Genomic DNA, 27910 nt, shown 5'->3' with positions numbered 1-27910 from the left:
ATGGGAATGTGGAGAGGAGAAAATGGGGTAGGGTAAGATGAGGGGAAAAATTGAGTGGTTGATGGTCGGTACAGACCTGATGGGCTGAAGGGCCTGCCTCTGTGCTGTATCTTTCTATGACTCTGGGTCATGCGGCATCTGTGGGGATAGAAACAAACAAGAGTTAATGTTTCGGGTCGATGACCTTTCGTCAGAACTGGAAGCTGTAGAGAGATGAGCAGTTTTTTAATAAAATAGGAGGGGAGGGGTTGGTGGGAATTGGGAAGAACAAAAGAGAAATATCTGTGGGTAGATTTTTGGAGCAGTTAAATGGCAAAATGGGCGAAGGAGAAGGTAACAAAGGAACACGCATGAAAACATGGTAAGGACAGCAGTGTTGTAAACAGTTCCAGGATGCCAGGCGCCTAAAGCCTGCTGTGATATAATATTGGAATTGGTTTATTATTGTCACTTGTACCGAGGTACAGTGAAAAACTTGTCTTGCACACCAATCATACAGGTCAATTCATTACACAGTGCAGTTACATTGGGTTAGTACAGAGTGCATTGATGTAGTACAGGTAAAACCAATAACAGTACAGAGTAAAGTATCACAGCTACAGAGAAAGTGCAGTGCAATAAGGTGCCAGGTCACAACAAGGTAGATCATGTGGTCATAGTCAATCTCATTGTATAAGGGAACCGTTCAATGGTCTTATCACAGTGGGGTAGAAGCTGTCCTTAAGTCTGGTGGTACGTGCCCTCAGGCTCCTGTATCTTCTACTCGATGGAAGAGGAGAGAAGAGAGAATGACCCAGGTGAGTGGGGTTTTTGATTATGCTGGCTGCTTCACCAAGACAACGAGAAGTAAAGACAGAGTCCAAGGAGGGGAGGCTGGTGTCCCAGAGTGATTGTGTAGCTTAAAGGATGGTCCTTTTGTACAGAGGGCAACAAAATGACTTAGCAGGTAGTGCTGCTCCCTCACATCTCCATGGACCCGGGTTCAATCCTGATCTCCGGTGCTGTCTGTGTGGAGTTTGCAGGTTCTCCCTGTGACTGGGAAGGAATCCAGTCTCCTCCCAAATCCCAAAGACGTGCGGGTCAGTCAGTTAATTGGCCACTGTAAGTTGACCCTGGTGTGTGGGTGGCAAAAAATATGTTAGAAGGACTAGTGAGAGCAAAAGTGGATCCCCTACAGACAGAGAGGTTAGAATTTATAATGGGGAAGAGGAATTAGACAAATAGTTTGTAATTATCTTCACTGAAGACAAAAATTCTTCCCAGAAATACCGAGAAGCAGGGTTCCAAAGCAAAGGAGGAATTAGTACTAATGATGAACTACAACTTGAGAAGTTAATAAACTGGAAAACAGAAAAATCTCAAGGACTCGATGATCTGCATCCAAGTTTTGAAGGAGGTCGCTGTGTAGTCAAAGTCGAGTCAATTTCAAGTTTAAACCCGTGTCTGCGTGGGTTTCCTCCAGGTGCTCCGGTTTCCTCCCACATTCCAAAGACGTACGGGTTAGGAAGTTTTGGGCAGGCTATGTTGGCACCAGAAGTGTGGCAACACTTGCGGGCTGCCCCCAGAACACTCTATGCAAAAGATGCATTTCACTGTGTGTTTTGATGTACATGTGACTAATAAAGAAATCTTATCTTACCTTATATGCACAAGTACATGTATGCACAAGTGAAATGAAAAACTTACTTGCCAAGCATCACAGGCACATAGCATCAGATAAGCAGAATTCACAAGAAAAACATAAATTAAACATAGATTAAACACAATTTTTACAAGAAAGAACACAGAACAAAGAAGTCCATTTTAGGGCAAAGTGATCAAAGTGGACATAGTGTTGCTAAACTGCAGTGATTAGGGTTGTGCCGGTTGGTTCAAGAACAGAATGGTTGAAGGGAAGTCGCTGTTCCTGAACCTGGTGATGTGGGACTTCAGGCTTCTGTACCTCCTGCCCAATGGGAGCTATGAGAAGATGGCATGGCCCGGATGGTGGGGATCTTTGATGATGGATGTTGCCTTCTTGAGGCAGCGCCTCCTGTAGATACTACTGATGGTGGGGAGGGATGTGCCTATGAGGTATTGAGCAGAGTCCACTACTCTCTGCAGCTTCTTATGTTCCTGTGCATTTTAATTGCCATCCCAGACCGTGATACAACCAGTCAGGACACCTTCAACAGTACATCTGTAGAAGTTTTTAGAATGTTCGGTGACAGGCCAAGCCTCCTTAACCTCCTAATCCTGTAGATAGTGGATGCTCTGGTTGTCGATCTTCCAAAGTTCCACAGATTCTGGAACTGTTCCAATAGATTGGCAGGTAGCTGATGCAATCAAAGCATGTAGGAAAGGAGGAGGAGGAAAAATAGGGAAACACTGACCTGTTAGCCTGGAATCTGTAATGAAGGATGTGACATCAAGAACGACAAAGGAAAATCATGTTTGACCAATCCATTGGAGTTCTTTGAAGATGCTGTATGTCTAGCAGCGAAGATGAGGGGGAACCAGTGGATACGGGATGTTTGGACATTTGGGAGGCTTTTGATAAGGTCCTACACAGGTCAGAATTAGATTTATTATCGCTGACTTATTTGACATGAAATTTGTTGTTTTGCGGCAGCAGTACAGTGCAAAGACATAAAAATTACTATAAGTTACAAAAATAAATAAATAATGCAAAAAAAAGGAATAATGAGGTGTGGTTCATGGGTTTATGGACCGTTCAGAAATCTGATGGCGGAGGTGAAGAAGCTGTTCCTGAATTGTTGAGTGTGGGTCTTCAGGCTCCTGTACCTCCTCCCCGATGGTAGTACTGAGACAAAGTTGCTGAAATTGGTAAATTGGTTCATTATTGTCACATGTACCAAGGTACAATGAAAGACTTGTCTTACATACCGTTCATACAGGTCAATTCATTACACAGTGAATTGAGGTAGTACAAGGGAAAACAATAACAGAATGCAGAATAAAGTGTTACAGTGACAGAGAAAGTGCAGTGCAGGCAGACAGTAAGTTGCAAGGCCATAACGAGGTAGGTTGTGAGGTCAAGAGTCCATCTTATCATACTAGGGGACCATTCAATAGTCATAACTGTGGGATAGAAGCTGTCCTTGAGCCTGGTGGTACGTGCTTTCAGGTTTTTGTATCTACTGCCCAATGGGAGAGGGGAGAAGAGAGAATGTCCGGGATGGGTGGGGTTTCTGATTATGTTGGGTGCTTTACCAAGGCAGTGAGAGGCGTAGACAAGAGTCCATGGAGGGGAGGCTGTTTTCCATGATGTGCTGAGCTGTTTCCACAACTCTCTGCAGTTTCTTGTGGTCACGGGCAAAGCAGTTTGCTGTACCAAGCCGTGATGCATCCTTCTTGGGGAATGGAACTACTGTCCTTGAACCTGGTGGTACATGTTCTCAGGCTTTTGTACCTTCTTGGAATTTGGGGTAATGTACTAGTGTGGATTGAGAATTAGTTAAAGATAGAAAATAACAAATAGGGTTAAATAGGGCTGTACCTAGTGGGGTCCATGGGGGTTGGACCTTAACTGTTTACAATCTATTGGTAGAATTCATTGGTAGAATTGGCTGATGGGATGTGATGTTATATTTCCCAGTTTGCTAAGGACACAGAGTGGGAATGTGAGGAGTAATGAGAATCCAAAGAGGCTTCAAGGAGATAGGACAAGCTGAGTGACTGGGCAATGACCTGGCAGATGGAATGCGATGTGGAGAAGTGTGTTATCCACTTCAGTAGGAAGAAATGCTGAGTACTGTTTAAATGTTGAGGAATTGGGAAAAGTTGTAAAATGGGACTCAAAATCACTGACAGTAAATGTTCAGGGGTCACGAGCAGTAAGGAAGGTAAGTCTCCCCTCTTCACTCTTGGTCCTGATGTGGGGTCTCGACCCGAAACGTCAACAATTCCTTTCCCCCCACAGACGCTGCTCGACCCGCTGAGGTCCTCCAGCAGACTGTTTGTTGCTGCAGATTCCAGCATCTGCAGTCTCTTGTGTCTCCCCCTTTGTCATGATTTTTATATAATCCTTTGATTTTAAGTTGTTATCTACTGTCAGATAGAAAATCTGACTCTGTTTAGGTAATATCACTGCTGGAACAGGGGCACTCCTCTGTGGTATTACCCAAGTAGTCATCAGATCCAAAACTGAACTTGCACAACATTCCAAAGGTATAATTACTGTGTGGGGCATTTATGGAGGAAGATCCCATTTTAAGTGTCAACTTAAGAATATAAGACCTAAGAATCAGGACCAGGTTAATCAGCCCCTCAAACCTGCTCTGCTATTCAGTAAGATCGTGCCCTATCTAATCTCACACCAATTACCTGCTCTCTCACTGTACCCTTTGACTCCCTTCGAGTTGAAGTATCTGCCAGTCTTCAAATGGATTATATTCAATGACCCACCCCCTGAGCTCCCTCAGGTAGAGAATCCCAAAGATTCACAGCCCACTGGGAGAAGGAATTCTTCCTCATCCCACTCTGAAACCATGCCCCTGGCTCTAGGTACCACATCAGGAGTCCAGATGAAGAGTCTCGAGCTGAAACGTCGACTGTCCATTTCCCCCCTTAGTTGTTGCCTGATCCGCTGAGTCCCTCCAGCGCTCTTTATGTGTTACTTCAGATTCCAGCATCTGCAGTCTCTTGTGTCTCTAGATAGCCCATGGCTGGAAATATCCTCTCAGCATCCACCCTGTCAACCCCCCTCAGAATTCTTTGTACTCCTAGAATATCACCTTTCATTCAATGAATGAATATCAGTCCACCCTTTTCAACTTCTCTTCATCCCAGGATTTATCCATTGAATCTTTCTAAGAAGAACAGGGAAGTTAAATTAAAATTTAAATTTTTTTTAAATTTTTTAAAAAATCTTTATTTACAGCGTGGTAACAGGCCCTTCCAGCCCAATGCGCCGCCCATTTTATACCCCATATTAACCTACCTGTACGTCTTTAGAATGTGGGAGGAAACCGGAGCACCCGGAGGAAACCCACGCAGACACGGGAGAATGTACAAACTCCTTACAGACAGCAATGGGAATCGAACCCCAATCACTGGCGCTGTAATAGCGTCGCACTAACCGCTACACTACTGTGCTGCCTCAATGACCTGTCCAAAATTTCAATCAACGTCACTAAGTGAAGCATTATAGAGTCATATAATGACTCATCACGTCCATGCCAACCTTTCTGCCCACCTACACTAATCCCATTTGCCTGCATTAGGATTATATCCTACGAGGCCTACTTAAGTGTGTAAATGCCTCAAACATCGTAATTGTATCTGATTTCACCACCTCCTCTGGCAGCTCTCTCTGTAAAAAAAAACTTACCCCTAAGATTCCCTTTAAATCTCTAACCACTCACCTTAAAACTATTCCCTCTTGTTTTTGATACCCCTACCATGGGAAAAAGATTTTGACTTTCTACGCCTCCCATAATCTTATAAATTCCTATCATGTCACCCCTCAGCCTCCTTCGCTCCAGAGAAAACAAGCCCAGTCCATCCAATCTCTCCCCATAACTAAAGTCATCTAATCGATGCAACATCCTGGTGAATCTCCTCTGCACTCTCTCCAGCTCAATCACATCCCTCCTGTTGTGTGGTGACCAGAATTACATACAGCTGGTCAACTGTTTGTGGGATCCTGCTGTCTGCAAATGAACTGCTGCATTTCCTAAACTGCAACTGTGACTGAACTTGAAAGGTATTAAATTGGCTCTAAAGTATTTGCAGAAGTTATGAAAGGTGCCATCTAAATGCAGTTTCTTTCTATATAAGGAAACTAACCTCCTGTGTCCAGTTGTTGTCTTGGCAATCTTTCTGAGTCACCACAGCCTAAGGTCAGATCACACTGGGTCCTGCAATAAGTTCCTACCACAGGAGTCTGAAGTTTGAAAGGCTGTTCCTGTGAGGCTGTTAACATTTTGATGTGACAATTTATATCGCATGACCTTTCATTAAATGTGGTATTTGTCAAGCAGAGCTTTTGAATCAACAGTTAAGTGGTTGGATGGCTCTTCTGCAGGTTGTAAAATGAACCCAGTTTTATTGGATTATCTGTATACCTGTCACAGCGTGTGCTCAGTCTTCAGTAGAAAAGGCCTCAAATGTCAGTTGTCAACTTTTTCACCGGAAGCCTAAGATACTGAGGGGTCTTGAACTGGAATTCAAATTGGTTTATTATTGTCACATGTACTGAGATGCAGTGAAAAGCTTTTGTTTGCGTGCCATCCAGACAGATCATTCCATGCATTGAGGTATATCATAGTACATCGAGTTAGTTAAAAGGAAACAGAATGCAGAATATAGCGTTACAGTTACAGAGAAATTGCAGTGCAGGCAGACAATAAGGTGCAAAGGCCACGATGAGGTAGATTGGGAGATCAAGAGTTCATCTTTTAGTGTATGACAGGTCCGTTCAAGAGTCTGATAGCAGGATAGAAGCTGTCCTTGAGCCTGGTGGTACATGTTCTCAAGTTTTTGTATCTTCTGCCCGATGGGAGATGGGAGATGGGAGAAGAGAGAATGATCAGGGGAGGAGGTGGCCTTGATTATGTTGGTTGCTTTCTGAAGGCAGAGGGAACATAGAACAGAGAACATGAAACACTACAGCCCAGTACAGGCCCTTCCCAATGTTGTGCCGACATTTTATCCTGCTGTAAGATCTATCTAACCCTTCCTTCCCACATAGCCCACCATTTTTCTGTCATTCACGTGTCGACAGAGTCAGTGGACGGGAGGCTGGTTTGTGTGATGGACTGGGCTGCAATCACAACTCCCTGCAATTTCTTGAGGTCTTGGGCAGATCAGTTGCCGTACCGAGCTGTGATGCATCCTATGGTGCATCTGTAAAAATTGGTCAGGGTCATTGGGACATGCCGAATTTCCTTAGCCTTCTGAAGAAGCAGAGGTGCTGATGTGCTTTCTTGACTATAGCTGGACCAGGACAAATTGTTGGTGATATATACACCTAGGAACTTGGAAGCTCTTGACAGGGTAGATGTGGAGAGGAAGATTCCTCTTGTGGGAGAATTTAGAACTCGGAGTCACAGTTTATAAATAAGGCATCACCCATTTAAGATGAAGATGAAGCAACTTTTTTTCTCTCAGAGGGTTGTAAGTCTTTGGAAGTCTCTTCCTCGAAAGGTGGTGGAAGTTTCAGAACTGGTGTGGATAGATTTTTTATAAGAAAGGGTCTGAAAGGTTACCAGGGAATGACAGGAATGTGGGAATGGGATCAACCATTATCTTATTAAATGACGGAGCAGGTGTGAGGGACTGAGTGGCTTACACCTGCTACTCCTTTGTTCATATGCTCTGCCAGAGTATATCACAACCATAGACAGACAAGAGGCTGTGGATGCCGGAATATGGAGCAACAAACACTCTGCTGGAAGAACTCAGCAGATCAGGCAGCATCTAGACAATCAAAATGAAGGGTGTTGATCTGAAACATTGACTGTCCATTTCCCTCCACAGATGCTGCCTGACCCACTGAGTTCCCCCAGAAAATTGTAGATTAAATTAGTTCATGAGTAAACAGGATAATTCGGAGAGGATGCTGAAGCTTAGATATTTTTTTCACACTCCTTTTTATGGTGTTACTATTGAATGTCACTACAATGTTGTTTATAGCTTCAGCTGTGAGGTCCTCAGAACACCATTGTAGGGTTTCCCCTGTGTAAGATGCACCAAAGTGCAAGTCCTCACAGTGGCCACTGGTGTGTGATCTTTGCAATCAGCTCTTACTGTCACATCCCACAACTGTGTCAGCTGCAGGCAGTGTTCCCTCTGAGAAATGGATGCTGCTGGCCTCAGGCACTACACAGATTAAGTGAACAGATCCTCATATTCTGCCTTGGTAGTCTCCAACCTGACGGCATGAATATCGAATTCTCCAACTTCCAGTAAACTGTCCCTTCCCCATTTTTTCCTCCTGATCCACCAGTCCCCATCACCCTCTCTCTTTCCCCTCCCCCACCCTCGATCTGCCCATCAGCCACACACTCCTCCCTCAGGTTCCCCTCCCCACCTCCTTCCCTTTATTCCATGTTCGCCCGTCTTCTCCTATGATTCCATCTTCTTCAGCCCTTTTGTCACTTCCGACAATCACCTCCCAGCTTCTGACATCATTCCCACTTTCCTCCCTTCCCATCTGCCTATCACCCCCCTCACCTGGATCCACCTATCACCCGCCAGCTCTTGCTCCACCCCTTCCCCTCACCTCTTTGTACTGGCCATCTCCCTTCTTTCTTTCCAGCCCTGATGAAGGGTCTCGACCCGAAATGTCGACCGTCCATTTCCCTCCACAGATGCTGCCTGACCCGCTGTGTTCCTCCAGCAACTTTGTACATTGCTCACAGTGTGCTGCTTGCTGGGAAGTGACCCAGTCTCTGTACTGAAGAGGAGAAGATCTCACATCCTTCTTGGCCCACAGAGCAGCAGGAGCGGGCACAAGGACTTGCCTGCATTGTGGGTGGATGCTTATAAATTATCCTCATATCTTTACAGGGTTTTCTCCCTAGCCCACGGGCACATGGTATCTCCTCCAAGCACTGATCCCCACTGGAGACACAAGAGATTGCAGACGCTGGAATTGGGAGCAACACACAAGATGCTGGAGGAACCTAGCGGGTCGTACAGCATCTGTGGGGGGAAATAGGCAGTGACCATCCATTTCCATCCACAGATGCTGCCTGACTTGCTTAGTTCCTCCCGTATCTTGTTTACTGATCCTCATTGGCCTGTCCTGGTCCCTCTGACCACCTCCCCCTGCCCACCATCTCCCATTTCATTGAAGAAAAAGTAATTGGTGATTGGTGAAAAGCTTTTGTTTGCGTCAGATCATTCCATATTTAAGTACATCGAGGTAGTAGGAAAGGAAAAAAAAAGAATGCAGAATAAAGTGTTACAGTTATAGAGAAAGTGCAGTGCAGGCAGACAATAAGGTGCAAGGGCGATGACGAGGTAGATTGGGAGATCAGGCATTCATCTTTAGCATACAATAGGTGCGTTCAAGAGTCTGATAAAAGCTGTCTTTGAGCCTGTTGGTACATGTTCTCAGCCCTGAACCCATGTCCCCCAAAACACTGGTGATTTCTTACATCACATTTCCATGTCCACATATGTCAAGTCCCTGGAAGCAACCAGCCACAGAAGCCAATGGAAGCAGCTGGAGGCCATTCACCTCTTGCACCTGTTTTGTCATTCAACAAGATCATGACTGATCTTTCATCTTGGCTCCAATTGAAAGTAATTTCTGGCAGGAATTGATCTCCAACAAAGGTCTGACCACCCCCATTGACATTTCACAACCACCACTATTGTCGAATTACCCCTCCATGGGAAAACTGCATGTCTGGGCCATGGACACAATGCAGATCCCTTCACCATCTGGGCCACAGACATAACGCAGATCCCTTCACCATCTGGGCCACAGACACAATGCAGATCTCTTCACCGTCTGGGCCCTGGACACAATGCAGATCCCTTCACCGTCTGAGCCACAGACACAATGCAGATCTCTTCACCATGTGGGCCACAGACACAATGCAGATCTCTTCACCATCTGGGCCACGGACACAATGCAGATCTCTTCACCATCTGGGCCACAGACAATGCAGATCTCTTCATCGTCTGGGCCCTGGACACAATGCAGATCCCTTCACCGTCTGGGCCACAGACACAATGCAGATCTCCTCACCATGTGGGCCACAGACACAATGCAGATCTCTTCACCGTCTGGGCCACGGACACAATGCAGATCTCTTCACCGTCTGGGCCACAGACACAATGCAGATCTCTTCACCGTCTAGGCCATGGACACAATCCAGATCCCTTCACCATCTGGGCCATGGACACAATGCAGATTTCTTCACCATCTGGGCCACGGACACAATGCAGATCTCTTCACCATCTGGGCCACAGACACAATGCAGATCTCTTCACCATCTGGACCACGGACACAATGCAGATCTCTTCACCATCTGGGCCACAGACACAATGCAGATCTCTTCACCATCTGGGCCACAGACACAATGCAGATCTCTTCATTATCTGGGCCATGGACACAATGCAGATCTCTTCACCATCTGGGCCACGGACACAATGCAGATCCCTTCACTGTTTGGGAAATCAGTTGGCTCAGCATAGGTTCAGTGTCTGGGATCTGGTGCAGTGAGTGCCACCTCTGTTTGTTGGGACCAGAGGGCTTGATTTATAAGGAGAGACTGGAAAGGCTGGGATGGTTTTCCCTGGAGCGTAGGAGGCTGAGCAGTGACCTTATAGAGGTTTATAAAATCATGAGGGGTGTAGATAGGTGAATGGTTACAGTTTTTTTCCCAGGGTCGGGGAGTCTAACACTGGAGGGCATAGGTTTAAGGTGAGAGGGGAAAGATTGAAAGAGGATCTGAGGGGCAAGTTTTTCACTCAGTGGGTATATGGAACAGAGTGGTACACAGAGGAGGTGGGTACAGTTACAATGTATAAAAGACATTGGGACATGTTCATCGATCGGAATGGCTCAGAGGGATATGGGCCAAGTGCAGGCAAATGGGACCAGCTCAGGAAAGCACTTCGGTTGGCGTGGACCAGTTGGGTCAAAGGGCCTGTTTCCGTGTTGTGCAACTGTCCACTCTTTTTGGGTTTGGGTGTAGAAGCTATTGGTATTTAGATTATGAATTAGGACATTTTCTATTCAGGGCACCGTAAAAACGCCACTCTGTGTCTGGGGAATGAAGGCAGTACTTCTTCTGCATCTGGATTGGTTGTACTGTGCTTTATGTAAGGTAAAGACACCATGGAGTGATGGGCCAAATGGCCTTGTTCTAGGCACTAATGGCTCTGTGGATCCATGTTTGAATCTTTGCTGTACCAAGCTGGATATCTGCTCTCGGCATGCATGACATTTGGAGAAATTGTTTGGAAGTTGGCCAGATTTTAATAAGGTTACATGTTCACACTCTGCTGAATGTTTTCATTCCATAGCGGTGATGGGGAGAAGGAGCCATTGGCTGTGGTTGGATCGCCGTACTGGATGGCACCTGAGGTTCTGAGAGGAGAGCTGTACGATGAGAAGGTAAAACCAGGGAGACAGAGGAAGCACATAGCCACCCTCGCAGTAACACATGTTCCCATAGGAGAAAGGTACAGCTTGTTCACTGAGATTCAGCTCAGGACTGGTGCATGTACAAGTTCAATCCTCCCCTCACTAACACTGGGAGTGAGCCAGAGGTAGACTACCCTCCAGTGGAGTCATAGAATTGAGCCTTGCCCGTCTAATCTGGTCCCATTTGCCCAAATTTGGCCCATATCCCTCTAAACCTTTCCTATCCATGGACCGGTCCAAATGTCTGTTAATGTACCTGCCTCAACCACTTCACCTGGGTGAAAAAGTTGCCCTTCAGGTTCCTATTATATCTGGAGACACAAGAGACTCAAGATGCTGAAATCTGAAGCCACAAACAAAATGCTGGAGGAACTCAGCGGGTCAGGAAGCATCTATGGAGGGAAATGGACAGTCGATGTTTCAAGTCGAGACCCTTCATCAGGACTGGAAAGAAAGGGGGTGATAGCCAGTAATAAAAAGGTGGAGGGAAGGGGTGGAGCACCAGATCCACCTAAACCTGCTAGGTCTTGCTCCACCCCTTCCCTCCACCCCTGGCTAGCTTCCCCTTTCTTTCCAGTCCAGATGAAGGGTCTCAACCTGAAACATCAACTGTCCATTTCCCTCCATAGATGCTGCCTGACCCACTGAGTTCCTCCAGCAGTTTTTGTGGATCTTCCTGTTAAATCTCTCCCCTCTCACCTTAAAACTGTGTCCTCTTTTGATACGATAATTGATGAGAAGGACTTACTGACCAGTCACCACTCAACCACACCATGACCAAGTCCCAAGGCTGCGTTTGCAGATGGTTAGGCCCTCTTTATATTCTGGAGCACAAGGTCGGCTCCATCTGGTCCTGCAGCAGACTACTTGTCCATCCAGATCGCTTGTCTGTCTCTGGGCTCTGGAGCAGGTCTTCTGACCTGATTCCCAATTTGCAGTTGATTGGCTGAATGTCCTTGTACTCCAGGCCAGAGTATGTTGCCCCACCTTTGGGCTGGAATTGATTGTTTTGATCTCAGTATCTGGGTGTAACTCATGACATAAAAATCCCAAGATGTTAGAAGACAGAATAAACTGAAGCAGTTGGAGGCTCATCGCCTCTTGCACCTGTTTTGCCATTCAACAAGGTGGCAACTGATCTTTCACCTCAGTTCCAATTTCCCGCATGAACTCCATACCCCTCGGTTCCCGTTATAACCAAACACCTATCAATCTCTCAGAACGCTGGAGGAACTCAGCGGGTCAGGCAGCTTCTATGGAGGGAAATGGACAGCCGACATTTCAGGCCGAGACCCTTCATCTGCAGTCCCTTGTGTCTCCATGAATCAGTCTCTGCCTTGAATATATTCAGAGTCACTGACCCTGCAGTTTGATGGGGGATTCCAGCGATGCTGTGTTTATGTTGTAAAAAGTCTTCTCATCCCAGTCTGATCGGGCAACACCTTGGTTTAAAAATTCTGACCCCTGGCTCTGGGGAAACAAACTCTCAAGTCCATAAGACCATAAAATATAGGAGCAGAATTGGGCCATTCGGCCCATCGAGTCTGCTCCGCCAATCAATCATGGCTGATTTTTTTAACCCCATTCTCCCGCCTTCTCCCCGTAACCCTTAACCCCCTTACCGATCACGAACCTATCACTCTCTGCCTTAAATACACCCAATGACTTGGCCTCCACAGCTGCCTGGCAATGAATTCCACAGATTCACCACCCTCTGGCTGAAGAAATTCCTCCTCCTCAGTTTTGAAGGGACGTCCCTTTATTCTGAGGCTGTGTCCTCAGATCCTGGACTCTCCCACTGATGGAAACATCCTCTCCAAGTCCACTCTATCCAGGCCTTTCAGTATCCAGTAGGCTGAGACCACCACCCGCCCCCAATCCCCCCCACCCACCAACAACCCCATCCTTCTGAACTCCATCAAGTACAGGCCCAGAGACATCAAACACTCCACATATATTAAGTCTTTCATTCCTGGGATCAATCTTGTGAACCTTCTCTGGACCTTCTCCAGGGCCAACACATCTTTCCTTAGATACGGGGCACTTTATGTTTCAATGAGATCATCTCTCATTCAATCAAACTAAAGAGAACGCAGATGCAGTCTGCTTAACCTCTCCTCACAGGGCAACACCCCAATTCCACAAACCAAAACGGTGGACCTTCACTGCACTCTCTCAATCACAAGTATAGCCTTCCTGAAGTAGGGAGACCAGACCTGTGCACGACATTCCAAATGTGGCCTCACCAGGCTCAACCTAATTCCAGTCAAATGCCTTTGCACTTGTCCTCCAGTGCTCTTGCAATGAAGGCCGACCATTGCTCGCTTTACTTTCCCCTGATTTAAAGGGAGAATTGATTTAAAGACACTTCCACCATTAAAAAAGGACTAAATGTGTGCATGGTTGGAGAATGTAGGTGGAGTCAAGACTATTGTCTAAACCAAACCGTGACTTCAAACATCACACAAGGTTCCCTTGTTGAAATGGGAACTGCAAGTCGATGAGCTGTATGTGCACAGATCTTCCTTTGAATATTGCTTTCTTCTCTCTCTGTTGCAGACAGATGTCTTCGCCTATGGCATCATTCTGTGCGAGATCATTGCCCGAATACCAGCTGATCCTGACTACCTGCCCCGCACTGAGGTAACAACAACAGCCTTGCATTTATTTAGCATGCAGAAGAGGTTTACCAGGATTCTGCCTGGATTAGAGGGCATGTGCTATAAGGAAAGGTTGGACAAACTTGGGTTGTTCTCTCTGGAGCAGCAGAGGCTGAGGGAAGGCCTGATAGAGGTTTATAAGATTATGAGAGGCATAGATAGAGTAGACAGCCGGTATCTTTTCCCAGGGTTGAAATGTCTCATACTAGAGGGCATGCATTTAAGGTGAGAGGGCGTAAGTTCAAAGGAGATGTACGGGATAAGTTTTCTACACAGAGAGTGGTGGGTGCCTGGAATGTGCTGCCAGGGGTGGTGGTGGAGGCAGATACGATAGAGGCAAGAGGCTCTTTGATAGACACATGAATGTGCGGAGAATGGAGGGATACGGTCACTGACTAGGCAGAAGGGATTAGTTTAGTTAGGCATTTGATTACTAATTTAATTAGTTTGGCACATTGTGGGCTGAAGGGCCTGTTTTTATGCTGTATTGTTCTAACCTTGTAAAGTATCCAAAAATGTCACTCTGCAGCGCTATTGGACAAAGTTTAAAAACGAGTAAACTTTTTAGAATGGGCTTGCTGGAGATGCAAGTTTTCGGAATTATCTAAAAGTGTGAATTCCAGAGTTTAGGTCACTGCTTAAGGTGGATCAAAGAATATTGGGAATGTGCAAAGGGTCAGAATGGGACTGCAGGAAACTTGCAGGATCAAGGGATAGAGAGGGATTTAAAGACCAAAGTGAGAATTGTAATTAGATCAGGAGCCAACACACAGACTGACGGCTGAAGGGGTGTGAGCCAAAAAAAATGAGCAACAACATTTCAGGCAGCAAACAGCCTGTTGAAGGAACTCAGCGGGTCGAGCAGCATCTGTGGGAGGAAAGGAATTGTCGATATTTCAGGTTGAAACCCTGCATCAGGATTCAGCCAGTTTTGACCCAAAGCATTGACAATTCCTTTCCTTGCTAAGATGCTGCTCGACCCACTGAGTTCCTACAGCAGATTGTTTGTTGCTCTAGACTCCAGCATCTGCAGTCTCTTGTGTCACATTTTCTGTCTCAATCTTTTTCCCAGTGTTAGGCTGTCAAGAATTAGAGGGCATAGGTTTAAGGTGAGAGGGAAGAGATTTGAGAGGAACATGAGGGGCAACTTTTTTACACAAAGGGTAGTATCCATGTGGAATGAGCTGATAGGTACAATGACAGCTTTTAAAAGATGGACAGGTACGTGGAAAGGAAAGGTTTAGAAGGTTATGGGCCAAACGCTGGCAAATGGGACTGGCTTGGATGGGGCATCTTGGTCAGCATGGACCAGTTGGGCTGAAAGGCCTGTTTCCATGCTGTATGACTATTTTAGACAAGTTAATTTCATGGAATTAAGAGCAGAAAATGCTGAGAAGGTTCAGGTCGGGCAGGATATGCGGAGACAAGGAGGTGGTGTTTGTCAAAGAGGTAATTGTTGGTGGGCTCATGACGTAGGAGGAAGTGTCAGGGGTGCAAGGTCGCTTGCCGAACAGTGACAGTGTCCAGATGAAGAGTCTTCATCCTGAAACGTTAACCTGTTCCTCTCTCCACAGATGTTGCCTGATCTGCTGAGTGTTTCCAGTCCTTTCTGATTTTATTTCAGATCTCCCCCATGTGCAGTTTTCTGCTTCTAGTGACCGAGCCATCCATGTCAGCAGGTTCAATAACAATTGTCCAGATTGGACTTTAGTGGACAAAGTGTTGCATGTCCAAATACTTCAGGTCTTTGAGTACATTAGCACAGTCATTAGATTGACATGGTTGATTTTAAAGCAGCAGTTTGGGCTGAGAGGGTGAAAAGTCAGAGGGGACAATAGCTGTACCTTCAACTATATTTGTTACTCTCACTGTACCTACATGGTACAGACCACTGCCTGAACTCCCATCAACAGTTTAATACTGGCCGGACATATACAGTAAACAGGGACCTTAGAAGCATTGACGTACTGTACAGAGGGACTTTGGGGTGCAAGTTCAAAGCTCCCTGAAAATGGTGACACAGGTGGATAGGGCAGTGAAAAAAGGCATTTGCATTCACAGGCAGGGGTATTGAGTATAAGACTCGGGACATGGTGTTGCAGCTGTATGAGACATTGGTTAGGTCACACTTGGGATATTGTGTGCAGTTCTGGTCACCACACTATAGAAAGGGTGTGGTAGCGCTGGAAAGAGTGCAGAAAACATTCACCAGGATGTGGTCTGGAATGGAGGGCTTCAGTTACAGGGAGAGACTGGACAGGCTGGGATTGTTCTCACTGGAACACAGGAGACTGAGGAGTGACCTTGTAGAGGTTTATAAAACTATGAGGGGTATAGATAGGGTGGATAGTCATAGTCTTTTTTCCAAGAGTAGGGGAGTCTAAAACCATAGGTTTAAGTTGAGGGGGGTGAAATTTAAAGGAGATCTGAGGGGCAGGTTTTTCACACAGAGAATGGTGAGTATATGGAACGAGCTGCCAGAGGAAATGGTAGACCTAGGTACAAACACAGTGCTTAAAAAGCATTTGGACCCATTCATGGATATGAAAGGAATAGGAAGAAATGGGCCAATGCAGGAACATGAGATTAGTGGAGGTTGGCATCTCAGTCAACATGGACGAGTTGGGCCGAAAGGCCTGTTTCTGTGCTGACAGTGCAGCTCGCTGTCTCTAACTCAACCTCTGTATCTATTCAGTACTTCTTCAACTGACACCTTAACAGTGTTTTAAATACAAGTGGCCGTAAGCACAGTGAGAGCGACCTTTAGCCATCTGAGGAAAATAACGTTCCACAGACTGCAGTGAAATAAAGGAGCCATGTTTTGTGTGACTGCTAAATAGCGACCAAGTGATCAGGAAGAGATCTGCTGATCTTCAACTAATAGCATCAAGAGATTTTCGTACAATCGCCTGAGCTAACATTTCCTCCTCAGGGTGGCAGTGCCTCAGTGTGAAATGAGTTAAATGTGCTCCTTGAGAGATGGGGGTGCTGACAGGCAGACACTACGTAGGGTTGGGGTAGGGGTGCTGGTGTGTAGTTGTCGCTTCCTCATGCATCCTTTCTGTGTTAAACCAGAGGCATTAATTATTCTGGGCTGTGGAAGGGGAGCAAAATTGGTAACTTAGTTTATCCACTCTGTATAAACCAGCACTGTGCCTCTTTCTTATCTTACTCCCTTTACCCAGTTTTTAAAGAAGTGTTCTTTCTGGTAAGTAACCTGATGTGGTTATTTGGATCTGCCTCGGTACACGTGAGTTTTCAGTTACCTTACCTCATGCCCAGAGAACGCAGTCCTGGGCAGCTGTTAACAAGGCTGACTGATGCAATGGGTTGCAGGTAGAGGTGTGAGCTCAAGATGTCCTGAAGTTCTGATCGGAGTTTTGCATACTTAAGAGCCTTTAAAGTGTGCTGATAATGAAACCCTCATGGGCTTTAGGTTCTGGCACCTAAACAGCAATGAGAAGAGGAATTAGTTCTAGCTGGGAATCTGCCTACAATCCACTGTACCAGCTAACCTTGTCTAACAACTGCACAGGACGGGGTTATGAGGTGGGGTTAGTGAACACTCACACATGCCGAGACAGATCCCAGTAATCAAATCAGAGAGGTTATGAAACAGAAGGAGTAGTTCTTAAAAATTGGGTAAAGGGAGTAAGGTAAGAAAGAGGTACAGTGTTGGTTTCTACAGAGTGGACAATGCAGGTTACCAACTGTGCTCCACCTCCACAGCCCAGAATAATGCCTCTGGTTGAACACAGAGAAAGGATGCATGACTAAGTGCTGGGTTTCTGTGTGCAGTCACAGGGAGGAAGTCCAAACTCCCCACAGACGGCACCCAAGATCAGGATCAGACCCGGGTCTCTGGTGCTGTGAGGCAGCAGCTCTACTGTCTGCGTCATTGTGCCGCCCACAGTGCATCAAAGAGTCAGCCAGATTATGTTCTGAAATGTCAGGAGTGGGAGGTGAGCCATTCTTTAGCAGGGGTATTGTAAAAGATTCTGTATTCTCTGTTGCATCCATGCCGCACCTATTCTGCAAGTGTTTGGTGAGACACTTTGGATGGAGCTTTACTCCGGGCCTAACTTTCACTCACCGGGGCTGTCTAATGTGGTCACTGGGTGCTGTCAGTGAAACAGTGTGCCATTTCCCCAGCTCCTTCACCTATCACCTCTTGACAAACAAAAGACCTGTTTTTCTGATCAGTCACTCTATTGCTGCATGAATTTTGAATGATTAGCTTGTGACTGGGTTCCAGGAGCTGTGAATTATTCAGTACATGGCTGAGTGTGGTAAGTGAAGTCCTTTCTCTGCATTCAGTACCATCTTTGTGTAGGTTCCGTTTTTTTGCCGCCACATAAATTATTTACATCACCTCAGCAACATCTGCCTGTTAGTGCAGCTGGTTCACGTCAAGAGGGAATGGCTGGCAGTGAAACACTGAGACACTGGCAAATGAGACGCACGTTGTCCTGACCTTGTTCAGATGTCACAACGTGGTAGGATGGAAGAGGAGGGCAGGAAAGAGAGACTGGTATCTTTAAGTGTCCATTTTGTTACCACTGATGCAAAGTTATTGAGATGTCCAGCAGCCATTTTACAACATGGCAGGATTCCCACAAAGAATAGTAAGAGGAATGAACACCTTAATCTGTATTTTGAATGTGGGAAAACCTTGCCCGGTATAGAAGTGTCTTCTACAAATTGCATTTTTATTTTAGACCTCCATTAGTATTTGGGCAGCACAGCAGCACAGCAGTTAGTGCAGCTGCCTGGGGTTTGAAGCCGACCTCTGGTGCTGTCTCTGTGGAGTTTGCCCGTTCTCCATGCGACCTGGTGAGTTTCCCCCATGTGCTCTGGCTTCCTCCCACATCACAAAGATGTGCGGGTTGGTAGGTTAATTGGGCACTGTAAATTGCCCCTAGTCTGTCTGGGTGAGTGGTAAAATCTGGCGGCAGTTGATGCAAATGTGAGGAGAATAAAATGCAATCAGAGTCAGGTTAGATGGGTGCTTGACGGTAGGCACAGACTCAGTGGGCCGAAGGGCCTGTTTCCATGGTGGATGAATCTATGCATTGGAATCTATGACTGAGGTAATCTAGTCCGGTGGTGGGAAGTATGTGAATGAGTCAGTTCAGGACCCAAAAGAATTGAGACAATGCATATTTTAATGTGGAAAAAAGGGAACTGGAGCAGGAAGACGCATATTTGCTCATTTATGCAGAAGGAATCTGCACTTCCTTCTAACTATTGGAGGGGTTTTGCCTCTGCTACACAAATAAGAACTTTTTCAATGCATTGCTATAATACTTTATAATAGATGACGCCGCCCTTTAACAGCTTGGGCTTGCGTTCCGTTTTCCCCACAGTGGCAACCACAAGTGGCCATTCTGCTCACCAGAATGCAGACCGCAAAGCTTCCGCCCAGTCACACACACACACACACTGCGCCACCTGCTGACTGTAGTGCGTGGTGCAGCAATAACAGGCCAATTTCCTTCCAAGTTCCATAGGTACCTCAAAGACTTTTCAGTCCTGCCAGTGGAACTGCAGGGCTACAATTATTCTTTCTTCCTGTCATCCACAAAGTTAAATCAAAATAAATAGATTGCACGGTGAGTCAACACGCTTTTGGCTCAAGTCCAGCTTAAACTGACAGTTTCTGCTTAATAGCAGGAGAAACTGCAAAATTTCACCTCAGTACTGGGTACGCATGGCCCAGTCTAAAATTCCTCCCTTTCCTCGATCCACTCATGTCCTCCAGTTCTCTCCCCCACCTTAACAATCTGACTGAGGTCTCGTTCGCTGCAGTTTCAGAGCAGACAACTGACATGCTAAAATCTCTATTCTCCATTTTCCCACAGAACTTTGGCCTGGATGTGAAGACTTTCCAGAAGATGGTGGGAGATTGTCCACCTGTATTCCTGGAGCTGGCAGTCCTCTGCTGCGTTGTGAGTCTCATGTGAAGCTTGCAAATTGGGCTTGCACAAGCCCCTTTAAAAACTGAAATGCATGTGCAGAATTATGCAATGAATGGTAGTGTCCTAAGCAGTATTGAGGAACACTGGTGGCATTAGCTGGGGCAAGTTATGGTACCACTTTAAGTTGCAGTTGATACAAACATTGGCAGTGTTGTAGAGAGCAAGGGAGGTTGCCTAAGGCTACAGAATGATATTGATCAGCTGGAAACATGGGTGGAGAAATGGCAAGTGGAATTTAATCAGGACAAGTGCAAGGTGTTGTATTTTGGGAGGTCAAACACGGGTAGAATCTACACAGTGAATGGTAGGGCCCCAGGGAGCGTTGATGAATGGCTGGACCTGTGGGTACATGTCTAGAGATCCCTGAAAATGGCGGCACAGGTGCATAAGAACCACATAGGGTGCTTGCCTCCATTGGCTTTGGCATAGAATATGTAACAGCTGAGATGTCTTGTTACAGCTTTATAAAACATTGGTTAGGCCACACCGGGATATTGTGTGCAGTCATGATTGCCAAACTATAGGAAGGATATGACTGCATTGGAGAGGGTGCACAGGAGATTCACCACAACATTGCCTGGGATAGAGTGTTATGGTTATAAGGAGAGACTGGATAGCGTGGGTTTGTTTTCCCTGATGCGGAGGAGGCTGAGGGGTGACCTGATAGAGAAATATAAAATTGAGGGGTTTAGATAGGATAGTAAAAAACGTTTTTCCCCAAGGTAGGGGCTTCAAAGAAGTGAGAGGTTCAGAGGGGATCTGAGGGGGAATTTTTTTCAGAGGCTGGGTCTGAAATGTGCTGCCTGAAGAGGTAGTGGAGGCAGTTACTTAGGATATTTAATAAGTATCGAGAAACTACATGAATCGCCAAGGCATAGAAGGCTACCGACCTAATGTGGGTAAATGGGATCAGTGTAAGGAGGTACTATGGGCAGCACAGACATGGCGAGCCAAAGGGTCTGTTTCTGTGCTGCACTTCAGGTATGAAGAGAGACTGTACAGTCGGAGTTTGTTTTCCTTGGAGCAGAGTGTGGACTTGATCGAGGAATACAAAATTATGAGGGGCAATGGCAAAGGGTAGATAGTAGTAAACTTTTCCCCAGAGCAGAGGTGTCTTAGATGAGAGGGCATAGGGTCAAAGAGGTTTAGAAGGAATCTGAGGAAGATTTTTTTCACCCGAGGATGGAATCTGTAAAGCACTGCCTGGAGGGTGGTGTAGGAAGAGACTCTCACAGCATTTAAGAATTGCCAAGGCATTGGCTATGAACAAAATGCTGTTAATGGAATGAGTATAGATGGTACTTGATAGTCAGTATGGTCGTGGTTAGCTGAAGGGCCTGTTTGTCTGCTGTATGACTCCATTATTCCTCTGTGCCTGTTTTAGCATTTCACTTGAAAATGTTTTGCTGTTGATCTTGCCTAAGGACTTAAAACAGTTTCCAATGTCAAATGATGCTGTGGCATGCTGAAAATCACTGCATAGAATTGACGTATGCAGTTGTTCATAACTTACATCGATGAGTTTCAGTTGTTATACATCCAAGTTGTCTAATGATACGATGCTAAGTGACAGTATGGGTTGTGAGGAGGATGCAGTGAGGCTTCAAGGGAATATAGACAGGTTAAGTGAGTGGGTGAGAATATGGCAGATGAAATAATGTAGAAAAAAATAAAAAGGATTATTTTTTAAATGCTGAGAAATTGAAAGTTGTTGGTGTTCAGAGGAATGCAGGTATGCTTGTACATGAATCACTGAGGATTAGTACAGGTTTAGTGCAGGAAGGCAGCACTGAGGTAGATCAGGTACAATGGCTTACCCCTGTTTGCCATAAATACAATCTGTCGACCATGTTTAATTTGAGAAAGCCCAAGCATGTTTGGTATGACATTTGGAAATATGTTTGGTACCACTTTCAGTTTCAGTTCAAAGCACTATGATGGCATTGTGTGTATGTGTGTGTCGGTGGGGGGGGAGGCAGAGAGGTATAGTGGTACAATAGTACAGTGCTTACAGTACTGGATTGACAGCCAGAGTTCTGGATCACTGATCCAAAGACATGAGTTTTTAAATTCCCTGTAACTCAAGAAATAGGACTTTACTAAACAAAAAAGTCTTGATCACGGTAACCATGAAACCACTGGATTGTTGTAAACACGTCTCTGGTTCATTAACGTTTTCCAGAGAAGAAATCTGCCATCCTTACCTAGTATGGCCTCACCAGTCCCAAAAACTTGACATTCGAAACTGCCCCCCCAGTTTTAGGATAACCAACATTGCCAGTGTGTCCATAACATCATGGACAAACATAAAAGCCTATTCTGTACACAAGCAGGATTGGGCCATTCAGTCCCTGGAGCCTCCTTCACCATTCAACAATGTAGCTGACCTTCTACCTCAACCCCATCTTCCTGCCCTATTCCGCTACCTCGATTCCTCTAATATCCAGAAATGTATCCATCTGTTTTGAATGAAATCAATGACTGAGCTTCCACAGTAAAGAATTCCAAAGATTCACCATCTGAATGAAGAAATTTCTCATTTCAGTCCTAAATAGCAATAAATTTCTGTACCTACCATGGGAATATGAAATGCTAGTTTTTTTAAGCAAATGAAAATGTGACCAAGATTCTTGCCAGGACAAGAATTCCGTTGACTAGTTGGATCATTTGTATCCCCTGACAATGTACTGTCCAGGCTGGAATCTGGCTAGCTGGGTGTTCACAGGGAACACAATGAGAACACTGATACATTGCTCCCAGATGGCTAAGTGTGGAGGGATCATTACCCAGTGCAAAATTATAAGTAAGCAGTGACTGATTCACTGCTGCCAGTGTAGTCATAGGTATCACTGTCCCAAAAGGCAAAGGGAGATGATAGATTACATTACTAGTCCAATGAGTGACATGTCTTACGCAGCCTGGGACATCACAGGTGTTAGTGAATAAAATGGATAAACTGATAAAGCCTTTAGCAGGAGTTTCCTAAGGATGAGTCTCCCTTAAGAGCAGACTTCAGGTTCAGGTGGGTGGAAACCCCCTCTCTGGGGGTTTTGACCACGCTCTGTCACGATGGTATGGGCAGACGTTCAGCTTGCAACAATGAACTCTTTGGAAGTGAGATAATGTAAACCTGCTAACATTATTTTGTGTTTCCATTTTCTGCACGTTAAGATGGATTCCACCCAAAGGCCATCCTTTGCGGAGATTGTCCAGAGACTGGAAGTGATCCTGGAAAAGAAGCTGTATGAGAACACAGCTCCAATTGCAGACACTGCAAGAGAACGTCACATAACTGTTGAAGTGTCAAGAGTGCAAAATGGTAATTTGAGACTGATGAAGAAGGGGTAGGAAGAGGTGTGGATGGAGGGAGGAGCAAAGGTAAATTGCATGGAAAGATGGAGCTAAAGTGGGAGGGGAAGCAGAGGGACAGTGTGAGGAACAAAGGATCAGATTAACAACTAACGAAAGAAAAAAGACTCTAAACTATGCAGTTGTTCTGAATTTACCTAATCATTATACCAGTTCCTTGGTTGGAAGAATTTCAACTCGCATGTTCCTGCCTTTGCCCACTGAGATTAAGGCCAGTCAGCCAAAGGTCACTTTCACATAGTTAATTGACACCCTTAATTAGTGACTAGGTGCTACAGTCCATGTATCACAATAAGAATACGAGCAGGAAAAGAACCTGCTCCACTTATCTGGCTGATCTTTTATCTCATCTCATCTTCCTGCCCTGTCTCCATAATTTTAGAATTCAGAAAGCTATCAGTCCCATTCCTGAATTTACTCAATGGCTCAGCATTCAGACTTCCACCCCATGAAATTTCTCACCTCAGTTCTGAATGACCAACTCCTCACCCCAAATCTATAATTGCCCTCTATATTTAATCTCAGTTTCTCCAGTCTACTGTGGGAACAAAGTCTGTCATTCAGGGGACCATTCTACCAGACCTTTTCTGGATTTACTTATAATTACTACATTGTTTTTGTTGGCTTGTGCAGGATTTTCTCCATGTTGCACGGTGCAGTGTACAATCTTGTATTTGGTGAATAAGGTACCAATCACATTGTCATGCAAATACTTCTAACAGGCCTTTGCGTATATCCAATCTGCATCATTATCTGAGGAGCAGCAGAAGGAATAGAACATTGTGCAATCATGCGCAAACACACCCACACCTGGGAGAAAGTTTGTGTGATCAAGCAAGTGGTAACTTTTTCGACAACCCTGAGAAACTACTGCAGCAGCATCCTGGGGTTGAAATGAGTGGCCTGCAAGAATCATAACATAAAGATAGGAGTCAACCATTCAGCAAGATCATGGCTGGTCTTCCATCCATTCTCCTACACAATCCCCACATCTCCATGTACCCAGAAATCTCCTGATATGTTTTAAGATATCTTTATTAGTCACATGTACATCGAAACACACAGTGAAATGCATCTTTTGCGTAGAGTCTTTTGGGGGCAGCCCGCAAGTGTCTGCACGCTTCCAGCGCCAACATAGCATGCCCACAACTTCCTAACCCGTACGTCTTTGGAATGTGGGAGGAAACCAGAGCACCCGGAAGAGACCCATGCAAACATGGGGAGAACATACAAACTCCTTACAGACAGCAGCCAGAATTGAACCTGGGTCACTGGCACTGTAAAGTGTTATGCTAACCACTACACTATTGTGCCTGCCTAGAACTCAGTGACAGAGCCTCCACAATCCTCCAAGGCAGAGAATTTCTTCTCATCTCAGTCCTGAATGGCCCTTAAACTGTGTGCCCTGGTTCTAGGCTCATCACTCCTTGTATCTACCCTGTCAAGCCCTCTTTTATCCCCCATCTCTTATGCAGCAAGTCCACCATCCCAGGAGCCAATCTGGCGAAATAAAAGCAGAAAATCTGGAAAACCTCCCTGTGTTAGGCAGAAGGTCTCAGAACTGTTTCTCTTTCCACAGATATTACTGAATTTTACTTGATTTACATCTACAGTTTTTTTTGATTTCCACCAGTATGGTGAATCTTTGCTGCATTCCCTCAATAGCATGCATATTTTTTTCTCAGTAAGCAGCCCCAAACTGTGCACAATATTCCACATGCAGTCACACCAAGGCCCAATATAATTGCAGTACTTCATCTCTACTCCTTACATAGTGAAGGTCAGCGTGCAATTTGCCTTCCTAATTGCTTGCTGCACTTGCATGTTATTTTGCAGTAACTTGTGTACAAGGACACCCAAGTTCCTTGGAATATCAACATTTCCCAATCAGGCACCATTTAAAAAATAATACTGTTTTCTTGTTTTCTGCACCATATTGGATAATCTTACATTCCATATTCTCGCCCATTCATTTAACTTGGTTATATCCCCTTGAAGCCTTTTTACATACTCCTCCCTTATCACAATCCCACATTTGTGTAAGCAAACTTGAAACTATCAGATTTGGTCTCAATTGTTGAAAATAGATTGTGAATAGCTGAGGCCTATTCACTGAACCTTGCGCTGCCTCAGTAGTTACAAACTGCAAACTTGAGAAAGACCTGTTTATTGCCACTCTTTGCTCTCTGTACATTAACCACTTTTCAATCCATGCCATTACCCCAAATTCCATATGCACAAAACTGCTTAACCAGCCTCCTGTGTGGGCCTTCCAAAAATCTCATCATAACCATTTGTCCTGGTGCTCATTATGACTCCAGTTTGTGTGACTCTAGCTTTCCAAAGCTCCCATTACTTTAGTTTTACCAGGGCTCCCTGACGCTATACTTGGTCAAATGATGTGATGGTCACTCTCATCTCACCTCTCAGGTCTAGATTTTGACCAAGGCTGTGAAGGCCTGAAGCCAGGTGGTCCTGGCAAACCCCAAAGCAAGCATTAAGGAGCAAGCTTCTGGTCACTGACAACTCACTGGATAATCCAAGATAGCCTTCCATCACTTTGCTGATGAGTAAAATTAGACTTATAGGATATCAATTAAGCAAACTGGATTTATTTTCCTTTATGTGGACAAGGGACGGAACACAGGAATAGATACTCTACTCTGCTGCTCTCCCTTACTTTAAAAAAAGACCTTAGTACTGAACCCACATTGCCCCTGGTGTGTGTGATGGGACAGTGTAGAGGGAGCTTCACCCTGTATCTGACCCTGGGAGTGTGTGATGGGACGGTGCGGAGGGAGCCTCACCCTGTATCTGAGCCCTGGGAGTGTGTGATGGGACGGTGCGGAGGGAGCCTCACCCTGTGTCTGAGCCCGGGAGTGTGTGATGGGACGGTGCGGAGGGAGCTTCACCCTGTGTCTGAGCCCGGGAGTGTGTGATGGGACGGTGCGGAGGGAGCCTCACCCTGTGTCTGAGCCCGGGAGTGTGTGACGGGACGGTGCGGAGGGAGCCTCACCCTGTGTCTGAGCCCGGGAGTGTGTGATGGGACGGTGCGGAGGGAGCCTCACCCTGTGTCTGAGCCCGGGAGTGTGTGATGGGACGGTGCGGAGGGAGCCTCACCCTGTGTCTGAGCCCGGGAGTGTGTGATGGGACGGTGCGGAGGGAGCCTCACCCTGTGTCTGAGCCCGGGAGTGTGTGATGGGACGGTGCGGAGGGAGCCTCACCCTGTGTCTGAGCCCGGGAGTGTGTGATGGGACGGTGCGGAGGGAGCCTCACCCTGTGTCTGAGCCCGGGAGTGTGTGATGGGACGGTGCGGAGGGAGCCTCACCCTGTGTCTGAGCCCGGGAGTGTGTGATGGGACGGTGCGGAGGGAGCCTCACCCTGTGTCTGAGCCCGGGAGTGTGTGATGGGACGGTGGAGAGGGAGCCTCACCCTGTGTCTGACCCTGTCTGTTCTCTCTCTCACAGGGGCAGGCGGCGAGTACCCGGAGGCGGCCCGGACCGGCCGGGCCCGGGGCTCCAGCGACCTGCTGTCCAACAGCCTGCGGGTCCAGTGCGAGCCCCGCCTGTCGCGCAGCCACTCGGACATGCTGTCACCGGCCGGCGAGCTGCCGGGGCTGCGGGCCCGGGTCAACCCGTTCTCGGGCCGGGAGGACCTGAAGGGAGGGAAGATCAAGCTGTACGACTCGCCCAGCAAGTCGGTGATCTCGCTGACGTTCGACCTGCCGCCGCCCGCCGCCTACCAGCTGCCCATGCCGGTCACCCCCGAGCCGGTGACCGAGGCGGCCCGCGGCCTCCCCGCCCTGCTGCTGCCCGCCCGCAACTGCCGCTCGCTGCCCACCTCGCCGGTGCTCCGCCGCGGGCCGCGCTTCCTCCGCCCCGCCGGGGCGCCGCGCCGTGTCGGACCGGAGGCGGACGACAGCGAGGAGGAGGCGGAGGCCGGGGCCTCCAGCGGGGCCTCCAGCTCCTCAGAACTCGACCGCGTCGCCGCCTCGGACGGCAGGCCGTGCGGCGGTGGCGCGGTGACGATGAGCGAGCCTCGCCGTCCCTCGGGCGGCGACTGGGCCGCCGGGCGCCATCGACCCGTCTCCAACATTCCCGGCGCCTCCGGGACGGCGGAGTGCGCGCATGCGCCGGTCCCAACGGGAGGGACCGGGCTGACGGACAGTGCGCATGCGCCGACCTCAGCGGTGCCGGCGCCCGAGACCGGGTTGTCGGACAGTGCGCATGCGTCAAGAGTCTCCGCGCCAAGGACCGGGTTGTCAGGCAGTGCGCATGCGTCGGCGACAACGGCGCCCGCGCCTGGAACCGGGTTGCCGGACGGTGCGCATGCGCTACAGGTCGCTCCGCCCGGGAACGAGTTATTAGACAGTGCGCAGGCGCCGGTGCTGACGGTCACGGCACCGGGGAGGGGACGATCGGCCAGTGCGCAGGCGCCGGTGTCAATGATTGACGTGCGTGCGGTGCAGCAGCGAGGTGAGGCTGCGCATGCGCCGGAGCTGACGCGCGATCAGCCGCTGGTGTGCGATGGCGGGCAGGAGCCGGAGGAGGCGCTGCCGTGCCCGGGCTGCTGCCTCGGCGGCTTCGCCTTCTTCCCGCCCGTGTGTCTGCGGCCCGCCGCCCGGCCCGCCCGCTACCGCAGCCTGAGCTGCGAGTCCGAGCAGGGCCCGCGGCACATTCCACAGGCTTAGCCCGAGCGTGAGGTTCCCATGGAGACCCTTCCCCACCTCCCCCCCCCCAGAGACCCTGTCCCACCAACCACCCCCCCACAGACCCTCCCCCCCACAGACCCTT

General features: G+C 47.3%; 1 protein-coding gene and 1 long non-coding RNA gene across 3 annotated transcripts in view; one reads left to right on the top strand and one right to left on the bottom strand.

Annotated features, from left to right (window-relative positions):
• The window catches only part of LOC127572290 (dual specificity testis-specific protein kinase 1-like), a 72830-nt gene extending 44920 nt beyond the window's left edge, over positions 1 to 27910 (top strand). Inside the window, 5 exon segments of the mRNA XM_052019330.1 lie at positions 10990 to 11080; positions 13670 to 13753; positions 19632 to 19718; positions 22920 to 23067; positions 26585 to 27910. Coding sequence (XP_051875290.1) covers positions 10990 to 11080; positions 13670 to 13753; positions 19632 to 19718; positions 22920 to 23067; positions 26585 to 27807 — 1633 coding nt within the window. The 3' untranslated portion in view covers positions 27808 to 27910.
• On the bottom strand, positions 77 to 27091 carry LOC127572291 (uncharacterized). Of its 2 annotated transcripts, XR_007956618.1 has the most exons (4): positions 26958 to 27091; positions 17042 to 17216; positions 2373 to 2817; positions 77 to 138 (listed from the first exon to the last, which is right to left on the bottom strand). It is a non-coding gene; the product is annotated as an uncharacterized LOC127572291 (long non-coding RNA). The 2 variants fall into 2 exon arrangements; XR_007956617.1 differs by lacking the exon at positions 77 to 138 and having other exon boundaries at positions 450 to 2817.

Source organism: Pristis pectinata, chromosome 7 (assembly GCF_009764475.1).
Source record: "Pristis pectinata isolate sPriPec2 chromosome 7, sPriPec2.1.pri, whole genome shotgun sequence".
Taxonomy (NCBI): Eukaryota; Metazoa; Chordata; class Chondrichthyes; order Rhinopristiformes; family Pristidae; genus Pristis; species Pristis pectinata.
This window is presented reverse-complemented; position numbering and strand designations above follow the sequence as displayed.